The 20,586-nt window shown below is 42.9% G+C and overlaps 2 protein-coding genes across 6 annotated transcripts in view; one reads left to right on the forward strand and one right to left on the reverse strand.

Moving 5' to 3' along the window:
- Positions 1-719: 719 nt before the first annotated feature.
- Positions 720-20,586, forward strand: part of tmtc3 (transmembrane O-mannosyltransferase targeting cadherins 3) — a 56,960-nt gene continuing 37,093 nt past the window's right edge. The window contains exons 1-2 of one of the 4 annotated variants that reach the window (XM_086072665.1): positions 720-821; positions 18,012-18,158. The gene's annotated coding sequence lies outside the window, so the exon portion shown is untranslated. Of the gene's footprint in view, positions 822-1,224; positions 1,242-18,011; positions 18,159-20,586 lie in introns of those variants that run through there. The other 3 variants (XM_086072668.1, XM_086072666.1, XM_086072667.1) reach the window with 3 other exon arrangements.
- Positions 1,874-20,586, reverse strand: part of LOC147175512 (centrosomal protein of 290 kDa-like) — a 29,117-nt gene continuing 10,404 nt past the window's right edge. For both annotated transcript variants that reach the window (XM_086072663.1, XM_086072661.1), the window contains 40 exons: positions 20,423-20,586; positions 20,144-20,306; positions 19,883-19,983; positions 19,755-19,821; positions 19,291-19,379; positions 19,138-19,213; positions 18,939-19,060; positions 18,623-18,775; positions 18,024-18,167; positions 17,824-17,939; positions 17,616-17,718; positions 17,062-17,292; positions 16,048-16,221; positions 15,625-15,927; positions 15,094-15,245; positions 14,884-14,995; positions 14,145-14,600; positions 13,630-13,794; positions 13,448-13,552; positions 12,385-12,516; positions 12,054-12,308; positions 11,885-11,992; positions 11,101-11,300; positions 10,479-10,692; positions 10,279-10,416; positions 9,991-10,203; positions 9,797-9,913; positions 9,557-9,699; positions 8,318-8,473; positions 5,839-5,953; positions 5,093-5,698; positions 4,776-4,904; positions 4,616-4,699; positions 4,379-4,537; positions 4,190-4,309; positions 3,784-3,953; positions 3,554-3,695; positions 2,911-2,969; positions 2,478-2,563; positions 1,874-2,403 (listed from right to left, as the gene is read on the reverse strand). In XM_086072663.1, coding sequence (XP_085928789.1) covers positions 2,177-2,403; positions 2,478-2,563; positions 2,911-2,969; positions 3,554-3,695; positions 3,784-3,953; positions 4,190-4,309; positions 4,379-4,537; positions 4,616-4,699; positions 4,776-4,904; positions 5,093-5,698; positions 5,839-5,953; positions 8,318-8,473; positions 9,557-9,699; positions 9,797-9,913; positions 9,991-10,203; positions 10,279-10,416; positions 10,479-10,692; positions 11,101-11,300; positions 11,885-11,992; positions 12,054-12,308; positions 12,385-12,516; positions 13,448-13,552; positions 13,630-13,794; positions 14,145-14,600; positions 14,884-14,995; positions 15,094-15,245; positions 15,625-15,927; positions 16,048-16,221; positions 17,062-17,292; positions 17,616-17,718; positions 17,824-17,939; positions 18,024-18,167; positions 18,623-18,775; positions 18,939-19,060; positions 19,138-19,213; positions 19,291-19,379; positions 19,755-19,821; positions 19,883-19,983; positions 20,144-20,306; positions 20,423-20,586 — 6,569 coding nt within the window. In that variant the 3' untranslated portion in view covers positions 1,874-2,176. The remainder of the gene's footprint in view (positions 2,404-2,477; positions 2,564-2,910; positions 2,970-3,553; positions 3,696-3,783; positions 3,954-4,189; positions 4,310-4,378; positions 4,538-4,615; positions 4,700-4,775; positions 4,905-5,092; positions 5,699-5,838; positions 5,954-8,317; positions 8,474-9,556; positions 9,700-9,796; positions 9,914-9,990; positions 10,204-10,278; positions 10,417-10,478; positions 10,693-11,100; positions 11,301-11,884; positions 11,993-12,053; positions 12,309-12,384; positions 12,517-13,447; positions 13,553-13,629; positions 13,795-14,144; positions 14,601-14,883; positions 14,996-15,093; positions 15,246-15,624; positions 15,928-16,047; positions 16,222-17,061; positions 17,293-17,615; positions 17,719-17,823; positions 17,940-18,023; positions 18,168-18,622; positions 18,776-18,938; positions 19,061-19,137; positions 19,214-19,290; positions 19,380-19,754; positions 19,822-19,882; positions 19,984-20,143; positions 20,307-20,422) is intronic.

The raw sequence follows: 20,586 nt of genomic DNA on the forward strand, positions 1-20,586 counted from the left end.
ACAGCAAACACATTGCAACAGCCACTATTTCATCACCCAGAGCATACCTCACAAAACTGCCCGATTAACGAGCAGAATGTAATCATACATGAAGGAGCTGTATATTTTGGTGTATTTAATGTAAAAAATGGACCACTTGACTATGTTCAGTTGCAATATAGAGTGTGAACCAATAGTAGGTAGGCGTAAGCCTATGCACTTTTTCAATTAAGGAAGGGACAAAGAAAGGAAGTAACCGAGAAACCTTAGAAATTTGAAACCCTACTTTAGCCAACCCTGGCTTGAAGCACTTCTTTAAAGCACTTTGAAACTGTAAACAATCAATGAAACCAACATTTGAAGTGCCAACCCTTGTTTGAAACCCAAAACTCTAGCTTGTAACCATAACCATGACCCTTAATTCTGCTAAAAATCCAAAGTTTGAAGCCATAGCTCTGACTTTGCAAAACTATTTTGAAACCCTAATTTTGTCTTGGAACCTAAATTGACACCCTGCTTGAAAATGTATAACCCTCAATTATGTGGTGCCTTTAGGGCAACTTTTTAGACATTGATGCTGATGTGAACGTGTGGTGTTGTGGATAGGTTTAAGACCCTATATCTGTATAATAAAAGCACAAGTATTGGCTTTTATGACGATTTTATTAAAAGTTGTGTAATTTCGTCGTCGTGTCGCTTAATTAGCATAGCAACCCCTAATGACGTAATCACAAAATTGGTGACGACCAACTTGGGTGGACTTCTGATGGGACTTTTCCTTCCCACCATGTCGGGTGGATGTTTTTACTCGCCTTTTCGGGAGGTAATAAGAATTGTGCCAGGTAGGCCTCCTATTCTTTGCAATTCTAAAACTTAATAGTACAGTGTTTATTAACGACTTTCGTCTCGTGAAGCGCGCCAACGATGAGCGTAGCATATAGCACGTCAAGCTAACAATACGCCATTGTAATTTTAGTATACTTTAACATGAGTTGGGGTTATTTGTTACTCCCCGTGTTTTCCTTAAATGAGGCAATTTGTGGGTTTTATTTTAAGGTCTTGAGTTGTGACGGGGAATACTTTCATAACCAACACAGTTGGTTCTGTATATTAAAATGGATCGTGTCCTCGCGGGTTGTGTGGCCACCCAACCGGCGTCAGTTCAGAAACAGTACGAGCTGTGCTGCAAGCCACAGTGCGCATGCGTAACCATTTTTAGGGATGCGGCATGTTGTCAAGCGACTATAAACCCTGAGGCGCAGGTAGGGAATAATCTTTTGACCCCATTGGAATGTATTTATTTAGTTGAAATGTTACAATATAAACACTATCAATTCAAATGTCATATCAGGTTGTAATGAAGGATATACAACCTGGCACTGGTACCCAATGGAAAGCTGAGCATTCATTCAATAAACGGTCCATGTGCTCGTACGCACTTTGTCCTAACTAGTAAAACAATTAGTGCCCTAATGGGGTATCAAATTACTACTCAGATTGGGAAGCTATCATACTAGTCATCTGAATTATAAACAAAAACTAATAGGCTGCAAAATAAACGTTCAAATGGCACGACCTGTTACGCTGTGCTACTAATACAACTACTAAGTGCTAGATGTTAACGAGTAGAATTTATAATGGCACTAATAGGGCAGATAGTGTGTCTCGGGCATGTCAGCTGGCCTGGGAAAGTCTCAAGAGTACCCTGAACAACTAGACAAAGTGGCTGGTGAGAGGTAAGTCTGGGCTTCTTGATTGGGTTGCTGGCTCCGCGACCCGACTCCATGTAAGACAAAGATAGTACCTTGTAGTCGTCCTATGAGCAGTGCAGTTAAGTGTGTGACTAGTGAAGAAGACAAAGCATACCAGGAAATTGAATAAATGCTCCAAAGGCTTGGCGTAGTAATTTAATGTTTTATTAGTAATAGTACAAACACTACATGACAACTGTACAGATGTAAACGATTGGAGAGAAAAAAAATACAATATACTACATTTGAAGCTGCCCTTATGAAAGTAACATTTGTAAGACTTTAAGTTCAAACCCCATTGTTAAAAATCTCACTGTCCTATAGACAATAAAAAGCTCAAATGACACTGATGCTTAATCCTATCAAGGCACTGAAAGGTTTATTAGTTCAAAGGAAAATCTAAGACATGAAGTTACTCATTAAAAGACGCATAACCAATTTTGATTTCAACTGAGGGTAGCTCTTGAGGTGCGATCACACACTTTCCTGAGCTGCGCCTCCAGCACGACGTTCTTCTTCACCTCCACATTATAGTTGTACTTCAAGTCCTCGATCTCGTCAAAGAAGGCGGCGTCCAACTTGCCTAATTCGTCCTTCAGCTGTTGGACTTGGGATTCCAGTTTGCTTTTCTCCACCTCCGCCAACTTAAGAAGACCTTTCAGCTTCCTGTTATCTTGTCAAGTACGAGAAAAGAGAATTTAGTTTCTAGTGTAAAAGTGTGGAATGTAGCGTGTGTGGGAGTGTCACCTGTGTCGTGTTTGGATACCCCACTGTGCTGCTCGGTGTAATCATCCAGTCTTTTTTTAAACTCTGCGTTCTCTTTCCTCAAATCACTGTGGACAAATATTACTGATTAAAACAATAGTCCTAAAATGTGTTTGTACCCACATATCCCTAATTCTTACTGCCTGCCATATTTTTAGTATAATATGAAATAATACAGTGGTACCTTCACCTATGAGTTCAATTTGTTCCGTGACCAAGCTCGCTTGTAACTCAATTAAAAAAAAAACGTGTAAAGAACATTACACAGCCAAAGTGTAAAGAAATAAACTAGTTTTATAAAGTTCAACTATTCTGCAAGGGTATGGCTTAGTGAATTACATCTTCAGCGACCACACTGTGTTTTTTTTGTGGCAACAAATTATGACATGGTGTCTATTACAGTACTTAATCATACCTCATTTGCTTGGAGACATCTGCTTCTGTATGTGGACTACTGTGAACCAATTTGTCAACCTTTGGAAAGACAGAAGAACAAGAAAGGATTTAGGTTCCTAGGTTTTCCTAGCTTGTTGTGCAGTGTGAAATGTGGAAATATGGGACGCAGGTTGGGGGTGGGGTTTGTATTCTGCAAGGTTAAAAACAAATGCAAGCTGACTTACTTCTACCTTCCATTGTACGTCACAAAGTATGACGTGTAACATGAAACAAGGTGCTATTGTGTGTTCAATTTCATTGAACTGGCCCATCTGTCCATTCAAAAAAATAATAATTTTAATCGGCGTAAAAGTTTGACCAGTGAGCTACCAAGCCAACAGGCTCTTGTCTGTGTGGTACATCCAAAGGCAGACTCTGTATTTAGTTCTGTCCTTGTCGCCCCAGTTTGGCTGAGCTTTTTCTGAGTATTCAGTCGTCAAATGTAGAGCATTTTAATCCACCACAGGGACTTATTGTAGCAGTTCCTAACCCGCCAAGCTCTTATGCCATGTATGTGCTAACCAAACTGACTACGACTACAAAGCAATTAGCAAAAGACGAAGACTGACTCATTGCTCGTGTTGGAGTGGGGGATTAAGGCACAATAAGTAGCTGAACTTTACATGATCTTCAAGTCGCCGGATGCGGTTCTGCGCCGTCTCTTCACGTAGATGTGCCTCGTTCAACTTGTGTTTAAGTTCAGCCAGGCTTGAGGTTTTCATCGAGAGTTCCTTCTCAAGCTCCTTCATCTTGTTCTCGAACATTCTGCAGAAACGAGGGGGGGGGCATTCAAAGAAAGAAGAAAAAACAACAGTTGGCAACCATTACTGATGGTGAAAGCCAGCCTTCTTACCGAGTCACCACAGACACCTTGGCGGCTTTGCCGCCAGTCACTTCTATGGCAGGTCTTGACAGTGCGTCCCGGAGTCTTTGTTTGGTTTCCTCCAGCTCGACCTCCAGCTTCTCGCAGCCCAGTTCTATGGTGGTCTTGGACACTCGCAGCTTCTCTGCGACCTCTACTTCCTGATGTTTGACGTTTGACAACATGAAAGCTTTATTTGACGTTCTGCTACTTATAGTTCATGGCATGGGTCTTCGATATTGGATCTACAAGGCGCTTGAGAAACATAGTAGCTTAAATCACAAGGAATTGACTTAATCATTAAATAGCTGAGGTTTGGGTCCACAGTCTACCACGGCTTGGTGGGAGTCGGTGCACTGTATATATTCATCAACCTCATGCTGGTCCTTATTCTTACCCTTTTAAGTTGCTTCCGCAGACGTTCATTCTCCATCACTATCTTCTCCAGGCCTCTGCATTTAGATTCCAATTTGCAAACCTCTGCTTCATGTTCACTCTTTACTTTGTCGTATTCGGCCTAGAAGACAAAAGACAATTGGTCGAGCCTGCTTTGGTAAAGAATCGTGCCTGTCGTGTGGACAACAACCTGTAGCATTTTGCGTTCTTGCTCCAAAGTCTTGTCTTGACTCTTTATTGTGGCGGTTTTCTTTAGTGCCTCATTTTCCCTTTGTAACCTCTCCACCACCTTTTTCATCAAGTGAATGGTTTGCTCGAGTTCAGGTACAGTTTTGCCGTTGTAGCCGGCCTGTTGATGATCCCATAAAAATGATTGTTCGATTTTATAAAAAGGGTGACAAGTCTGGTAATTTCTGCAGAATCATACCTTGGTATTGGCCAGCCTCTTCTGCAATTCGGCACGTTCCTTTTTTAAAACGCTGAACATCTCTTCTTGGTCTGCAACTTTACTCTAGAAAAACAAAATCTAGGTTCAACAGACATTGTGAGGAGGCACTTCTCAAGACCATGCAGAAAATGGTGCGTACCTTCAGCCTGGGCAGGTCGATGTTTGCTTGTGCCAGTTGGAGACGGAGCTCCAGATTCTCTGAAGCCAGTTTGAGATTTTCCTTCTTTAGGTCCATGTCTCCCGGTGTCTCTGCATCTTTCTCTAATGCCTAGAATAAAGCAACGATGAGAAGCATTGCCAACGCAAAAATCTAGACAGCTGCATTTGGAACTTTTACCTACACAGCACTATGGAAAAGTAAAGCACAAAAGGGGAACACTCACAAGTCTTAAGTTCTGCTAGTAGGAATACTACAAAACTATTACAGCGCTGGAGGACTACAGTGGCCTGAAGTACCTTCTGATGTATTTGCGAACTGCTTTCTGGCTTCAGCACAGCATCATCCATTTGCTTCCTCATTGTGCTGTCGAGGTTTTGGCTTGCTTTGTCATATTCGGTCATATCTAGAATATGTGCCGTTACCTTCCTTGTAGACATTTCTTCTTGGTCTGTCCTCTCAGGCTTTTCTGCACCTGGTTCCCCTTCATCTTTATCACTTTCTTGACCAGCGAAGTCATCTTTATTTATATTGTTTTTAATTTCACTTCCTTGTGCAGAGGACACTGATTCACATCCTTCAGATTCAGGCTCTGCAATTTCTGAACCATCTTGTATGACAGAATTCCTTTTACTTCCCTTTGCTTCCATCTCATCTGGGTCCTCTACATCGTTTTGTTCTCTTGTCTGCTTTTTGGCTGCCTCAAGGTTAGTAGTGTTTTCTTCAGCGTCGGTTTCACACTCAGTCTTGTCAGGTGTTTTCGTGTTGACTTCGGGGCTCATGGAGCAGCACCGTGATTCATCTGCATGCTGCTCTGCAATCACTTCCCACGGCCGGTTGACAACATCAAAAGTCATACTTTTGAAAGCCTGCAAGTTTTTCCCCTTTACATTGGACGAATCCGACTGACAGCAGTCAAGAAAGAAAACAGATCAAGACAAGGAAAGATAGCAGGACTATATCATAAACAGATGAGGATGTGTATGAAGAAGTCCCATGTAAGAATATTTAAAAATCTGGCGTTTGTTTCCACAGTAACACTTACAGGCGGTCTTGAGGGAGATGTCTGGTTCTCTACGGCTCGCAGTCTTTCCTCCAGATGGTGGTTCCTCCGAGTCAGATCTTCCACTGCGGCGTCACGCATTAGAGCCTGCTGCTGCCTAGCAGGTTACCCGAAGTACAAACGCCGTAGGTCAGTACACTGGTACTGGCTTTGTGTTGCGAAAATTTGTGATATCAGCGAGCTTTGCTTTGCTTTGATGTTATGTAGGTGGTTAATTGATGTGGGATTGGAAAGATAGTGTGGTGTCAGAGATGACAATCATGACAGCCAGATTCTTGTGGGGAAGGTGAAATGGAGGAGTTGTCGATGGTTAGGGAAAAGCTGTCAGTTTTGGATAGTGTGGACTTGGTGTCAATTACGAGAACCTCAGTTTTGTTACTTCAAGGAAGTTTTGGGTGAACCAGGTTTTTATTTCAGAGGTAAAATCATTAAGGGTGGTTAATTAACTCTTTGACTGCCAGACGTTTTCAGAAAAGGGATGCCGTCAGTGCCAGCTGATTTAAGCATTTTGACTGATCTTTCAAGGTCCACAGAAAATGTTCTGTTTGGACTATGGAAACACACGTACTACCAAATGAAAGATTGGACTTTCATCTTTCATCAGAAAAAGTTTGTTTCTACCTTATTCCGTTCTTTAGTAATCAACAATAGAAAATGGTTAGTTTGACCCAATTTCGCCTGTTTTGGACCAAAATACGGAGAAATCAAGCTTTTAGTGAAACAATATTATTTCATGCATTCTAGTGAATTTTACACTTCTTTTTGTCCATGAATGATGCCACAAACACCTAAATAGTGCTTTACTTCTATAAAACACTACCACCAAGAATAAAAAAGTGTTTTTTGATAGCAAAATACGTTTATTTACATTCAACAGTGTAACAATTTGACAACAATTTGGCAAACTATTTACAAATGTGTGCAACTGTGGTGCTATTTACAAATATGTGGATGTTTCAACGACAGTTTTTCTTTTTATAACACTCTCCTGCGTGCAAGAAGACGCAACAGCATTTGCACAACAGATTGCCTCTTCGCGTGCTCCACTTTCTTGCAGGCCGTTTTTTCCGGGGAATAGCAAGTATATACTGCAGTGTGTGTTGCCATCAAGTCTAATATCAGAATCATGCTACGGTTTCGTTACGTCTCGCTTCCTCGTGTCCTTCAGTTGCTACACCGGGTTGTAAGAAATGTTTTGATCCATTTTATCTACTCCATTCATGGTGGCATCGTAGTCCAGAAACAGTGTCTTCTCCGTGATCAGACTGTACCCGCTCCTCCGATGAATATGCATTGGACTCGGGGTACTCTTCATTGTCCGATCGAATGTCCGGTCGGTTATTGTGCGCGTTTTCCGGCCTTAGCAGCGGTAGCCGCGCTAGCCGCGCTTAGCCGGTGAGGCTTACTACGTGATCATAACAGTCGCGTCAAGGCTTCCAACTTTGGCGTCAAGCTCGGAGTCATCATCATCATCATCATCAATCTGCATTGGTCGATGCCAACTCTCCATCGCCCGATCGAATGTCCGATTGTGTAGAAGTACCCGGTCGGTTATTGTGCGCGTTTTCCGGCCTTAGCAGCGCTAGCCGCGCTAGCCGCGCTTAGCCGGTGAGGCTTACTACGTGATCATAACAGTCGCGTCAAGGCTTCCAACTTTGGCGTCAAGCTCGGAGTCATCATCATCGTCGACATCAATGCGCTTTTTAGTATTGATTGATGCTTTCCGTCTTTGAAAAAAATGCTCAAGCGTGAGCTGCTGGCAACCGGTTGCTTGGTCAGCCATTGTGGGCTTCATGAGCCATTGTCCCCTCAACACTCTAGCTCCGCCTCACGTCTTCTACTGACGCCCACGGTGGGCGGCCCATCCAACCTTGTGCAAAGAGAGTCATCGCTGCCCTCTAGGGGCCAAAACGAGTCTTTTACTAATCAGATCTGCCTGATACTTTCAGCACAGCTGCCCAAGGCTTTCCTGCACCCGTTTCCAAAAAAAAACAAAAAAAACATAGGGGACGTCTTTTAACGTCCTCGGCGCCCTTCCCTAGGTTTATGCTAAACGTTTTATAACGTTTATGGCGGTCAAAGAGTTAAGTGTTGTTCTGATACCTAGTTTTTTTTTCTTCCCAACATTAAAAAGATGCCCTGCCATTGGTTCAAAGCATTCAAGTTCCAATAGGATATCTTGGCTCGGCATGCAGTGAACACGTCACACATCAATGAATGTCGTGCACGAGCAAGACACAAGATGCTGCATCCAAAGTCCTATAGAATGACAAATTTATGTATAATATAGTCGCGGGGGAGGTGATAGATGACGAAGAGGAGAGGACCCAGGACAGATGCCTGGGGCACACCTGAAGTGACATAGGAGGGACTTGGAGTTTATCAACTGAATCCCGCTAAAGAGATATTAACCAGTTCAGCGGAGTGTATTTCAAAGTACTCTAAAAGACAGGAAACATACTTTATGGCGATCAGCTGAGTCTCCAGCTCTGCATTCTTTTTCATCAGCTCCTCAAGGTCCTTGTCCAGCTCATCTCGTCTCGCTCCCGCCACCTGGTCTGCTGTAACTCCTCGAGCCTTTGTTTTTCTCTGCAGCACGTTCCTTTCTCGCTCTAGTCTGCGTCAGCGCCGAAAAAAACAACGCAAATAATGGTCATCAGGTGGCTATTGTCACTTCCTATAACTATAACTGGAAGGTTCCTAATTCTTATGGCCAAGTGTTGTAGTCTGAGGACTTGGGAACGTTGCGCAAATCAGGCATGTTAGCCGGTCAATTCATTTGCTGGCTCCATGGTTATTTACTTTGAACCTTATAAGTGTCTTGTCCTGGCTGACTTGACTTAGTCATTTCCGAGTTTGTGTGCTTTCCTCTGTTGCTGTCCACTGAACTATTATTTTCTCTCAAGATACTAATTTAACTGCCAATTTGGTGTTCATAGCTGGTTGCTCTCCACTTTTACGGGGCTCCAGCTAGACTTATGTACTCCGAAGCACTTTTTCTGGTGTTTTGCAACACATTAGCTTAGCGATTAGTATTGGCTTCGTCTGTTCTCTTGTGTACGGTGTTGCATGCTGAGGCTATTACCTCGTCCTCGTGATGAAAACAATGCTTATTATAAGTGTTGCTTATTTGCTGTCAAGGAGGCGAAGATTAGTTACTCAGAGGAGAGGAACCACACCGCGGGAGGATGTTTAGCCGCGCCAGCTAACAAGCGCAACTCGTAGCTTGTGCTTCAAATTCAAATTCAAAAACACATTTATTTGTCCCCGAGGGGCAATTCAATGGCATATGAGCAGTATTACACCAGCAAACATAAAAACACGTACACAAAATGCTGCAGTTAAAACAATTCCAAATACTGCCAATAAAAATTAAAGTGCTCTGTGCTTCTGTGCGGTACGGAAGTATTCTGCCAGTTCACGAGCAGCAGCAGCTCAGAGTTGATTGGTGAGCATGACCTGTCACGAGTAGCATGCCACTTCTGATCGGTGAGTTTAGCAGGAGAGGAGGAAAACGGCATTTATGTATGAGATTATAGTTGATACAACAAATTCAGTCAGTCAGGAGCATTGCAATAAAAAAACTAAGCTTCGGTGATTGTGTTGCTTGGAATCGCAATTTCGGGGAAAAAACGGAAAAAAAACTTGTTCAGTCCTTAGCGCCACGTGACGTACGATTTTTGTTATTGTCAACACTGACCTGCTGTAGAGGTCTTTTATGGCGCTGAGCTGTTTGGACAGCAAGTTATTTTCTTGTTCCTTGTCCTTCAACGCATTTTTCACCTTCTCAAGCTTGGACTGCCACTTCTTACCCTCCTCCCACAGCAGTATTTCCTCTTTGCTCTGTTGAATACACATGCAAAATAGCATTCATATAGGTGCGAATGAAACATTACATGTGTACACTACATACAGTATAACAGTTGAAAGTTTTACCAACCTTTCCCTGATTGACTCTCTGGATTTCAGCACTCTTCTCCAAGTCTGACTCCAACTTCCTGATCTTCTTCTGCAGATTCTCAACAGTTGGCCCCTTCCCGTCGAGCACGGGTTGATTCTAAATCAACAAATATTTCCGAATGGAACAACAATGCAAAGGTGTTTCTATCCTATTTTTTTCTCTTTTTTTCCAACCTGAATGCAGCTGCTGAGCCTCTTGACTTGCTTCTGAAGTTCCTGTATTTCCTGTTCTCCAGCCACTTTCTTTGCTTGAAGGGTCCTCTGATGGTTCTGGCTCTTCTGGAGCTCTTGGTTCAGATTGTCCACCTCCTTTCTGAGGCTGTTCTCGTTTTTCTTGGCTGACTCCTTTGCCATTTGTAGCTCATTGCTGAGCTCTTGCACATGAGCCTTTGTGGAGAAAGTATGAAGTGGTTTTATCAACAAATCACGATCAGCAAAATACACTTGATATGTGGAGCCCACCTTCAGTTCTTTGGTGTGCTTGTCAACTAACTTCTGTACATTGAGCTTCTCCTCGGTCTGTACGGCGTTGGCCAAGACTTGTTGTTCAGCAGCAGACGTCATCTGAGTCCGCAGTTCTAAGAGAACTTTGCTGAGAGCCTGAGGAAACAATCATTATGAGAGCTAGCTTCTGATCCAAAATAATCAAAAAACATTACTACCTTGATCTGCTTCTCCTTGTGGACCAGCTGAAGCCTTAGGCGTTCCACCAAGTTTTTCATGGTGTTGCTTGGGGACAGAACGTTGGCCTCCTTTTGACTCTCCAGCTCGTCCTGGAGGGAGTCAATCTCCTTCTTCAGCTCTGTTATTTCTCTCTTCTGGTCTTTGGTCTCCAAGGCCAGATCTTCCACCTCTACAACATGAGACTCCTTCAGCCTGTGCAAAATCCACAATGTTAGCAACGTGGTTTTGTATTTTTATCACCATAACTGCAACTTTTACATCTTACTGGTTTTGAACATATTCAGCACCTTTTTAAAATGGGATTCATCGCGCAAAGTCTGCTTTTGACAGTTTAACCCAGACATTGGCAAATGTTGTTTTCAAGGTCCACAATTGGATTTTAAAAATGAGAGATGGACCAAGTCTTTCGAAGACTAGGCAAAAAAGACCATATATATGCAATATGTGGATTTTTAAATTTGTTTAATTAGTTGTATTACTATACAACTAATTAAAATGATTTATAACAGAAAGGCCAACTTGTGTGGCACCAGAAACAGAAAAAATGGCTCTTTATTCCCCAAAATAAAATGGGCCACTAGTTCAGGAAACCCTCATAACCTGGTCATGTCGTCGGCGTGTTTCTTGGCCTGCGTATCCATGGCCATCTTCAATTGCTCCAACTCCACGGCGGCCATCTTCATCTTATTTGTGACTGATATGAGCGACATGTCCTGCTCGATCACAGTCTGCTCCAACTCAGCCATGCGGTCCAAGTGTTTAGAGGTAGGCACTACGATGATGGGCTTTTTCATCATCTCCTGGCAGGCAGGATGGACATAAGGAACATTTGAGAACTAATGAGTGTATGATCTATTTTAATACAGTCAAGGATCTGCCTTATACAGATTTTTATTTTTATGCGGACTCCGATATTTGGCAGAATAAAATTCCAATAACCGATGAATTGGCCAATGAATAAAAATAAAAATACATTTTTTTGCTTAACGCTTTAAAAAATAGATCAATTACAAGCACAATATTTGACAGTTTTAAAATACAGTACTTTGTCCTTTAGCGTTTGTTTAACTTTGCAATGGAGAGGAAAATCAGCAAAATTGTCCGATATTTTTATTATTTTGATGGGTGTTTAAATGTCATTATATTTGTTTTATGTTTTAATGTGTTTAAAAAAAAAGGCTAATATCGGCCGTTTTATTTAATCAGTCAGGCCTACTACAGTCAAATCTCAAAATGTGTAAATTTTTAGTTTAGGTAATATTTCAAGTATATGGAGATTATTGTTTAGAGTATATTGGAGTCTGGAGTATATAAGTCAATTTAGCCTAATTTGTTTTAGCTAATAGTAAGCGCGTTCCCTGTATTCATGGGTATCTATCAGTACCGCTGCCTGCTGTTTGAGGCGGTCCAGGGTGGAGTCATCGTTGGAATCCAGCTTCTGATAAAGCATCCTCAGCTCCCCTTCGTGCCTTTTGATCAGCTCCTCTTGATCCTGAGATGAGCAGCTAGGTTGGTTAGAAGAACTGAACCGCAACAACTTTGTATCATCATACCTTTACAGCTTGTGTCAGCTGGTTCTGGTACTTCTTGAGCACACCATCTTTCTTGTCCAGTCGTCCTTGGAGGTCTTTGATGGTCTTGTGCACCAGTTTGAGTGCTTCTCCGTCACGCTCAGAAGTGTCCGCCAGTAGATGCCCACCACTAGCGACAACGCTCGGTAGGCGGAGACGCAGCTCATTGATGACTTTATCCCTGGATGCCACGTTCTGTTCGGACTTTCTCAAGTCTGCTTCCTTCTCCTTCAGTTTCTGCGTTTGACCAAAAGGATGTCTGTCATCCGTTGCACGATTGAGAAAAGTGACACAAAATAGAAGAAAATGATACCTCATCCAAACGTGTGCCAGCGGCCTGCATGTTTGAGATGGCATCAACTTGCTCGCTGATTTTTCTCATGGCAAATTCGAGTTGTTGAGCGAGAGGTAGATTTGTGTCTGGGAGGTAGCTGGGGGAATCTACCTGCAAATCATCGAATCGTATCTCTTTAACTGGGAGATAAGGCGTTAAAATAACACCTTTTTTTCTTTGTTACAAACATACCATTTACAGTTTTAACTGTTTTTTCGCAAATAGAAAATGACATGGCATATCCAAATAAATGTTGCTTTTTCTGGAATTTGGTTTATTTCTCCTGCTACCAAACAAGCTTTGAAAATGTTCCCCAAAATTAACTTGCATAAATGACCAGAGAAATAATAGACATTTAATAAGAAAAGGAGTGCTTCCTCTTGGAAAACTCCCATTTATCAAAACATGTAGACATGATTTTAAAGCATAACTCAACACTTAATCAACTTTTTTTTGGGTGATAAACTGTATAATCTGATGTCTAACAAATGCTGTCTACATGTCCTGGTCATTATTTTTACATTTTAGTACATGTTTGTTTAAAGCTTGATTTGAGGGCAAAAACTGTGTGTTTGGTGCCATCTTAAGGTTAAACACAATTTGGCTGTTTGTTCTCTCATTACACGAAACAATACATTACTACGTCACTTGTTCCGCATGACGTAGTCGCCCCTGCCACCCACCGGCTCATTCTCGTACAAGCCTTCTTAAATGGCTTCTTAGTGAGTTGCTGCTGTCAATCACAGCCAGACCACGCCCAAACCTCTTCCCATCCGCAACCCAACGGTCCTCAAAGGTCTGACTTCCCGTTGAGTTATCCTTTACATGTTTAAAAATGTCTAATCGTAGAATGATATGTCTTTTAATGTGTTAAATTGTAGAGACACACCATATGTCTGGTTCAACCTCGCTCACGGTCTTGTCTCGTAGAGTTGTACATTCGGGACAAAGTTGTCAACACTGACTGCTTTTTTAAAGTTTGATTTACCATCTTGAGGTCATTGCAGAATGAAAATGCCATCGCAAAATGCTTTAAATGAACCTTTTCAGTGCCTCCCTGTAACTCCTGGTGGTTTTCGTGCTGGTCGAGCTGACGCTCCAATTCCAACTCTCGCTGGTCCCATGCAAGCTGGTGCTCTTCTTGAATCTTGACCAAAGAAAATGAAGTTCGAAAGTGACTAAAAGTGACAAACTTTTTACTTTCACTCTCACACTCACACTCACCATATTTTGCTGCACAATCTCCTCGCCGAGTGAGTGGATGTTTCTCTCCTGTTCCTCTAGTAGGTTCTTCAGGTACCGGATCTCCTCCTTCTGCATTGTCACCTCCCTGCTTTTCCTCAGCTCCTGCAGATGGGTCTCTTCCATTCTCTTGTGCCACTCGCGTACCTGTTTTAGAGATGTTATGTGATCAGTAGGATGCAAACAATGCAGAATGTTTTTTAAAAACATGCATGTTCAACTAATTGAAAATGCTAAATTGTCTTTAGGTGTGAATGTTATATGGATGTGTTCCCACCTCTTGCCCAAAGTCAGCTTGGACAGACACAATCTTACTCAGCACTTTAATAAGTGCCATACTGTACAAAATGGATGAAAACAGTGTTGATCCTTTATATCAGCGGTTCATTTGTATTGCTATCTGATGCTATGTTAGTTTAGCATCTTTATTTGATTTCCTTGTGCCACTTTGATACAGTGGGTTTAAGCTTTCACATTTGTCTTGGAGGACATCTAACCTTCTGGGCCCCTTTGGCATCCTTCAACGTGGCGCAAAGCTCCTCCAGGCCTCTGAGCCTCAACTCCAGCTCCTCCGCCCGGCCCTCCGCCATCCTGCGCTCCTCCTCTGCCCTCCTCCTCTCATGGCACGCCTTTGCCCTCTCCTCCTGGAGCCCTACCAGGGTGGATGAAAACTTCTCCTGCTGCTGCAGTGGCAGCGCGCCAGCAAACTGCCGCCGCAGCGACTGCACCGTCTGCCGCAGACGCCGGCACCGGCTGCTGGCCTCCTGCCGGGCCAGGAACAGCGTTCGCTCGCCGTTGTCCAGACGCTGCTCGGCACGCCGCAAGAGGGCCTCCAACTGGCGGATGTGGGCCGCGGAAGTGGACAGCTTAGCCAAGGCGTCTGACTCGCTGAGCTGTAGAGCCACGATGTGTTGGTGGAGCTTGGCCACCAGGGCTTTCTCGTCCGATTGAGACTGGTGGCAAGAAATGAGGGATTGGACAAGGTATGTTTTGGACCTCATTTTAGACAAAAGAAGAAAAAAATAACTTGTTTGGAATATCATTTAATTCTGCTATAAGCAATTTAATCTACGCTGATTAAATGGTCACATGCTAGCAGTTAGTGTGCTAACACATATTAAGATGAAGCAGATTGATAGGGATTTGACATATTGCCCTGTATTCAGGTACCTTTCTTAAAGAGCATACATTACATAATAAAATGTTAGCAGTTGGTAGGTAAGCTATCGCATGTACCTGGTAGTCTAAAATTTGCCTCTTCAAAGATTCCACCTCTTTGTCTTTAGAATGTTGTCTGGCCTGGAAAACTGAGGCTTGTTTCATGGCAATGTCGGAAACCTCCCGAAGCCTATCAATCATGATTAAAAACACATAAAGATTGTCATAATAATACTAATTTAAAAAACATAGTATAATAGACAGCGGTATTGTTTTTGCACACTGTACTTTGAAAGCTCAGAGCGCAGTTGTGCCTCGACGGCCTCCAGCTGTCCGATCCTTGCCCGGTCAGCGTCGCTGGCTGCTTTTGTGATGCAGTCAGCAAGCTCGTCCCTCAGCTCTCGCTCCAGATGTTGTGCCTCCACGTTCATTTTGGTCATCTTAGGAGGGGGAGAGAAAAAAACTCCTCAGCCTGAGACTATGATCCCCATACGATGGCTGGCAAACGCAAAATGATAAAAGTGTTCTACATTGCGGCTCATTTCTCACATTTTTATATAAATTACTTACTGTAAAACACTATAAATACAGTGATACCTGTCTATAGACTTAAAAGTCATGAGCCGTTGAGCCAAAATGGCATGTACGGCACTGAATTATCTAAATAAGGTTGCTTGTGTTTGAAATGTGGGAGTTATGTTGTCCGTTGTGTAGAGAATTAAACAAAACTAATAGCAAAATCAGAGAAACAGATCATTTGCTTGTAATTTTTTGCCTAGAGCTGTATATCTGCAGAACTTACCATACTCCCCATCCTACCTCAGCAAATTTGGCCTCCAGCTCACTGTTGCGCTCCTCCACCTTGCTGAGTGAGTTTCTCAGCCGTTCATACATGGCGGTGGCGTGCTCCGCCCTTTGACGCTCGTTCAGCTCCTTCATCTCCAGCGTGGCCATCCTACGGGCGGTCGATGCCCCCTCACCGGGGTCCTTCTCCACATCGCCCTCACCCATTTTCAATCTCGCGTTCTCCCACGCGTGCTCCAGCGTGTGCAGCTTTTCCTTAGTGATCTCCAGCTCCTTGTTGATAGCGGCCATGTGTCCTCGTAGAGATGCATTCTCACTCTGAAGGGACAATAATAATAATAATCTAGGTGAGCTTGTGTTTAACTAGTGGTGCCACAGGATCACTGTCCTAAGGGGCTAATTTAATCGTTGAGGCTCCACCATGGTGTGTTTGCGCACCTCCAAATCTTCCAAGTTTGTGGTCCTCTTGACGAGCAGTCCGTCTCTCTGTAGAACGTCTCTGTATTTGACGGTGAGCTCCGTGTACTGCCTGTTGGCCTTCTCCAGGTCCGACGCCGGCACGCTGTCGTCCAAGGCCTTCTGCAGAGCCGCCATCCTGTACGCTGCAGCTTCCTTTTTCACGCAAAGTATCAAAAAGGCTACTGAAAAAGTATGGTTTTTTCTGAATATAAATTCCACCTAATTTGTAGCCATCGTTTGCTCATGAAAATGTATTATTCTTGACTGCAATTGCAATAGTACACTAACAGGTCTGCCGTGTTAGAAACATTTGGGAGTTTCTCCTGAAAGTGTTGAACAAAGGAACACAAAGCAACAGATTTTCTTCTGGCTGCATGTGTTAAATTATTTTGCGGAACTGGTAAATATTGCTTGTTCTGTAACTAAACATGCTTGATTCTTTAGAAAAAAAAGTTGTAAAATGAGAAAATTTATTATAAGCAGTCAGAAAGTTTAAATTCATGTTACTGATGAGCTTGTTTGTCAGGTTTCAAAGAAGTGAAATGGAATGAAGGCAAGGTTTCAAGACAGGACATGGAGGCCAAGTAAAAGAGGATAATTATACTAACGCAGTTATTGTTAACCAGACTCTCCCCTAAACACAGAGCCAGCGGTTGTGATCTACAGTGGCTGAACAAATTCACCTGGCTCAGACACAGGCCTACTGAAGGGAGGAAATAAGCTTGCAGTGTAATACATCCCAGATGCATCATGGAACTTGCTGCTGTTCTTGTGAGTCTGTTCACAAACTACAGGCTGGATACCTTAAAGCAGTGATTCTCAACTAGAGATGTCAAATAGTCTAATAAAAAACAAACCGATTATTATTAATAAACAACTATTTTAACAATTGAGTCATCGTTTAGAGCCGTTGTTAAACTTAAAATTGTTAGCATTTCTATTTTAGCCTCTCAACAACTCAGACAGCATGCTCTGAATGCGATGACTGCTTGCCTTGTATCTGAGCAGGTAGCCTATCCTCTCCGTGACAGCAGTCTGCATTTGAACATCGGCGTCCCTCAGCCGGCCATTTTCCTTGCGCAGGTGTTGCTCCTGCTCCATCAGGGTGGTGCAGCGTCGAGCTAGCTTCTGCTCGTTCACTTTGGACACGGTCAGCTTGCGCAGTGCCTCACTCAGATGCCGCCTGACTTCCTCGGGGTCCTTCTCAAGAGCTTCTAGTAGGTCCTAGTAGGTGGAGTGAATTGAAGCGTTAATGGAGTTTTAACACAACCCACCCAAAATGGAGGGGATAATGTCGACTAATTTTCTAGCATAACAGATGTCGAAATGCTGCAATGCCAGGAACACGGTATGAAGTTAAATAGCAGACATTTCTCCCTGTTGTGTTGAAAGCCGTTGTTGCTGTCCAACAACTAATTAACGCCATTTAACTCTGGATTGCAGGATGTTGTGCCTCTTGTTTGAAAGTGCACACAGTTCAATTAACCCCATTGGATTACACTGGGTTATGCATGAAAGCCAAAGGCGTGAATGTTCATTTTACTTACACTAAATTGCTGGAGTTTTACAGAGTCCAACTGCTGTTTCTCCTCAAGTTTGGTTCTTGTGCTTGTTAAAGCTTCTTTCTCCTTCTCCCATTGCGACTTCTCACTGCACAAAAATGACATACAAATCTCTACAAAGGGCAGCATTGAGCCACATAAAACATCCTTAATGGACACAATAATCCAATAAGGAACACTGAAGTGTCCAAACCTGAGATATTCCTCATACAGAAGACCTTGCTGGTGGCTAATAATGGCAAACTTTTCTTTGTATTCCTCCAGGTTTGCCATCAGCTTGTCCCGTGTGTTCTCCTGGTTCTGGAATTCCTAGTTAACATCAATAACGGGAAAAAAATAAACATGATCTAATGCTTTATATTAATCTGATAATGCATACAGGGTGCCACAGACCTGAAGCAGCCGAATGACATACTCGTTCAAAGAGTTGATGACCTCCATGCTGCTGGTTTCCAGACCCTCAGGGAGGGTCAGTGGCTGGAAGAGGCCGCCGCCCGACTTCTTGAGATGTTCTAGCTTGTCTTCCAGGTGACTCATCTGACATTACAAACAGGAGATACACACAGGATGGTCACAAGTAGCTTCACCATTGAAAGACAACATTGATACAAAATATTAAAATTGGACGTATGAAAATGTCTCAAGGACTTATGCCTGCAATTTGGCCAAAAGTCAACTTTCTTTGCAGCAGCAGCCACTTTTGGTGACCTTACATTAACAAACGCTTAATATTTAAAATTCCTCTTTTTTTTCTTCATTTTTTACTTTACTGAATTACATGGTCAAATTGTGCATAATTTTACAGTGGCTTAAATGTTTTTATAATACAGTACAGTATTTGTTAAGTACAGTTCAGTCTATTTCACTTTTAAGTCCACTACATTTGCATTTAATCTTTCAGGACTGTTTGTTTTCAAACATTTATTTAGATACAATTTGAAATCTAAGCCCCAATCGAAAGCAGATATCCTAGACAGATAGTTGACGCGTACCCTCTCTTTTGCGGCGGCGAGTTGAGCGACGCTGCCAGTCGCTTCCTCGCGGATGGACTTCAGTTCTCGGCGCAGCTCCTCATTTCTGCCCACTAGCTCGTGGATTTGAGATTTGAGGTCTGAAGTCAGATGCTTTCCCATGACATTCTTTGCCTATAATCAGGACCAAATGGATGCAGGAAAATGAAAATCCTGTTGAGCAAACTGGAAATCTGAGGCGTAGAAAGTTTGTTTGATGGCCGCCATGGGAACAGACCACAGAAGACAAGAACGAGTTGAGTCTCAGGATTAAAAGATCGTCAGGCAGATTACTCACATCCACTAGACCGGAAATACCAGAGTCGGCGTCAGATGGACTGGTCTCCTTGGCCTTCAAAGCCTGGAGGACGTCCTTGAGTGTAGCCTCCACATCTCCTTTCTCCTTGGAAAGCTGCTCCACTTTGAGAAGACACAGAAAATAGTGGAATCACGAATGTAACAGCCTAATGGTTTATGATTGGAATGATTCTGCTTACACTTGAGTTCAAACTCAGTCTTGTGGCACTCCATTTGTCTCTTATGTGTCTTGACTTCTTCTTCCAGGTGTTCATTCTGCAGACACAATGTTCATGAACAGGAATTCAATTTGCCTTCAGAAAAAGTGCTGATGTGGTCACTTCGGAGCTGACCTTGGCTCGCAGCTCTTCATCTGTGCAGGTTCTCTGCCTTCTTGTGGTTTGTGAGACATCGTCCTCCACCAAGATGGATGGTGGCAGCCCTAAACACACACAAATTGGAGTCAAGACTAAACACTAAATTATACAAAGCACTAAAACTTAGTTACTAATCGGATCAAAATTCCAAGGACCAGTTCCTTTCTGGAGGATGCCTAGAAACGACTCTGGAACCTGGAATCAAAATGGCCGCTCAGCGCGCTGATTTATTTGAGGGGAGTTGTTGAAGTATACCTGTATGACTTTGATTCATTAAAGACTAAAGACTGTTTACTTGCCTTGATAGTTGCTGCTGTTTTAGTGCACAAGAGTTCAAATGGGTTCACTAGTATATGTTTGTGTGTGAACAATAGCGTTGATGAACTGCGACAATCATTAAAGGGAACAATTATCTTTTGAGTGAATACTGATTAAGTCACCTCTCTGTTTGGCCAGGAGTCTGACTTGTTTCTTCATCTCCAGTCGTTCCTCTTCAAGACGTTCAATCTGAACAGGAAGTTAGTTTAAACAAAAAAATATGTCAGTTGAGACTTTGGATTGTGTTTACCTCTTTAGCGAGTATTTGATTTTCGGCTTTGTATTGCCGTTGTTTAAGGTCTCTAGCTCGTCTGAACTCGCCAAGGTCCACTTCCTGTTTGGGCTCATAGCCTTTGAAAGGAAACAAACAAGAGTCAGCCAAACAACTGTCTTACATACAACAGTTTGTTACAAATTCGGTTGAAGAAAGAAATTAGCTCTAGAAATAAAGTTGAGTAGAAGTGAGGTGAAAGTTGTGTTACTGTTGTTGTCGTAATGTGAAAAACATCACCCAGTCTCTCCCGGAAGTCCTCATTTTCCTCTGTGAGCTGGTTGATTGCCATGTACGCTTGGTTGATCTCTTTGGTCACAGATTCTATTTCCAAATCTCTCCTTTGGATTTGACTTTCACACTCCTTGTTCTCGCTGATGGCTTCTTCCAGGCCGTACGTGCCCTGGAGTACAGAAATACAGCCTTCATCATGAGACATCAACAACATCTTGTGTCTGGAGCTTTTCGCAGAAGTCGGGAAGCGATTGGACATGCATGTTTGTGTTGTCATCCACTTACACGCTCGTACTCCCTCAGGCGCTTCGAGGCCTCAATGAGCTCTTGGTCTTTTTCCTCGGCGTGAGCTTCAGCTCGTCTCAAAGCCTCCACCGCTTCTGCTGCTCTCATCTCAGCAGCATCCAGCTTGGATGTGAGCTCCTCCATCTTTCTCTGCTGCAGCAGTG

Source organism: Leptonotus elevatus, chromosome 4 (assembly GCF_054856555.1).
Source record: "Leptonotus elevatus isolate MCC_2025b chromosome 4, RoL_Lele_1.0, whole genome shotgun sequence".
NCBI classification, from domain to species: Eukaryota; Metazoa; Chordata; class Actinopteri; order Syngnathiformes; family Syngnathidae; genus Leptonotus; species Leptonotus elevatus.